Source organism: Myotis davidii, unplaced genomic scaffold, assembly GCF_000327345.1.
Source record: "Myotis davidii unplaced genomic scaffold, ASM32734v1 scaffold1055, whole genome shotgun sequence".
Taxonomy (NCBI): domain Eukaryota; kingdom Metazoa; phylum Chordata; class Mammalia; order Chiroptera; family Vespertilionidae; genus Myotis; species Myotis davidii.
The window spans coordinates 865,795-866,972 of NW_006286477.1; the positions used below are offsets into that span (position 1 = coordinate 865,795).

The 1,178-nt window shown below is 65.9% G+C and overlaps 1 protein-coding gene across 1 annotated transcript in view; it reads left to right on the forward strand.

Annotated features, from left to right (window-relative positions):
• Nucleotides 1-1,178, forward strand: part of BTBD16 (BTB (POZ) domain containing 16) — a 40,004-nt gene that overhangs the window by 17,861 nt on the left and 20,965 nt on the right. Inside the window, exons 3-4 of the mRNA XM_015560161.1 lie at nucleotides 252-397; nucleotides 1,110-1,176. Of these exons, the coding sequence (XP_015415647.1) occupies nucleotides 252-397; nucleotides 1,110-1,176 (213 nt within the window). The remainder of the gene's footprint in view (nucleotides 1-251; nucleotides 398-1,109; nucleotides 1,177-1,178) is intronic.

Here is a 1,178-nt window from a genome sequence, read left to right on the forward strand (position 1 = left end):
CGAACAGCAGCCTTAACTTCCAGGAAGTGCCTGAGCCTTCTCTCCCTTAGACGTGTACTGAGCACCTACTGTATGCCGGGCGTTGTTTTGGTCTCAGCGACAGAGGGGCCCTCCAGGCAGTCACACGTAGCTTCGAACGCCTCCTGGGGGAGTCCCCCCCCCGCCCCCCAGCACACAGCACAGGGGAATTAATTACTAGTTACGTTGGATGGAACACCGGACGGAGCGCAGGCGGTCGGGTCAGCAGACAGGGGCGCTGCGGGGGCGGCCCAAGGGCAGGTGTGGCATCCTGCTAACGCCTGGGCTTTTGTGTGTTTTCCCTCGAGGCTGTACACCCCAAAGATTCAGACAAAATGCCATGGGACTCTGAAGAAGGCTGTGCCGAGCGGGGATGGAGGTGAGTTCCTGGCCCCGGGGACCCGTCGAGGACCCGTGGGCAGGTGGCTGCCTCAGGGACCCGTGGCCAAAGGGACCGAGCAGAGGCCACGCCCCCGGCCTGTGCGCCTCCGTCCCTGCCCCCTGCCCAGCCTGAGGCGTAACCGGCACCATAAACATTCGTCAAATGTGCGAGGAACGAAACCGAGCTGGGCAGACGCGTGTTCAGGTGCCAACGGCCACGATAAAGACGACACACAGCCCTGGCCGGTGTGGCTCAGTGGATAGGGTGCCGGCCTGCGGACAGGAAGGTCCCGGGTTCAATTCTGGCCAAGGGCTCGTGCCTCGGTTGCAGGCGCCCCAGCCCTGGTCGGGGTGCGTGTGGGAGGCAGCCCATCGTGTGTCTCCCTCACATCGCTGTCTCTCTCTCTGCCTCTCCCCGTCCCTTCCGCTCTCTAAAATGAATGAGTGGGGAAGATCCCCTCGGGAGTGGAGGCTGCACAGGAGCCGGCCCCAGGGCACCCTCTCGCTCTGACCGGTCCTGCCCCGAGTCACACCTGCCCGTGTCCGAGGGGACCAGACAGGCCCGGCCGGCGTGTCCCTGGGAGCCAGGGAGCGCCCCGAGGCCCCGGCGGCCTGTCCTCGAGCGGCTTCCTCCCTCTGAGCCGCCCGCTGCTCGGGGTGCCGTGGGCGGAGGGGCGCGGGCTGAGCGCTGCTCCTTGCTCTCCCCGCAGTCGTGACTCTCGAGTGCCTGGGCTTCCAGTGGGAGCTGCACCTGCCCCAGCTCTTCCAGTCTGAGACAT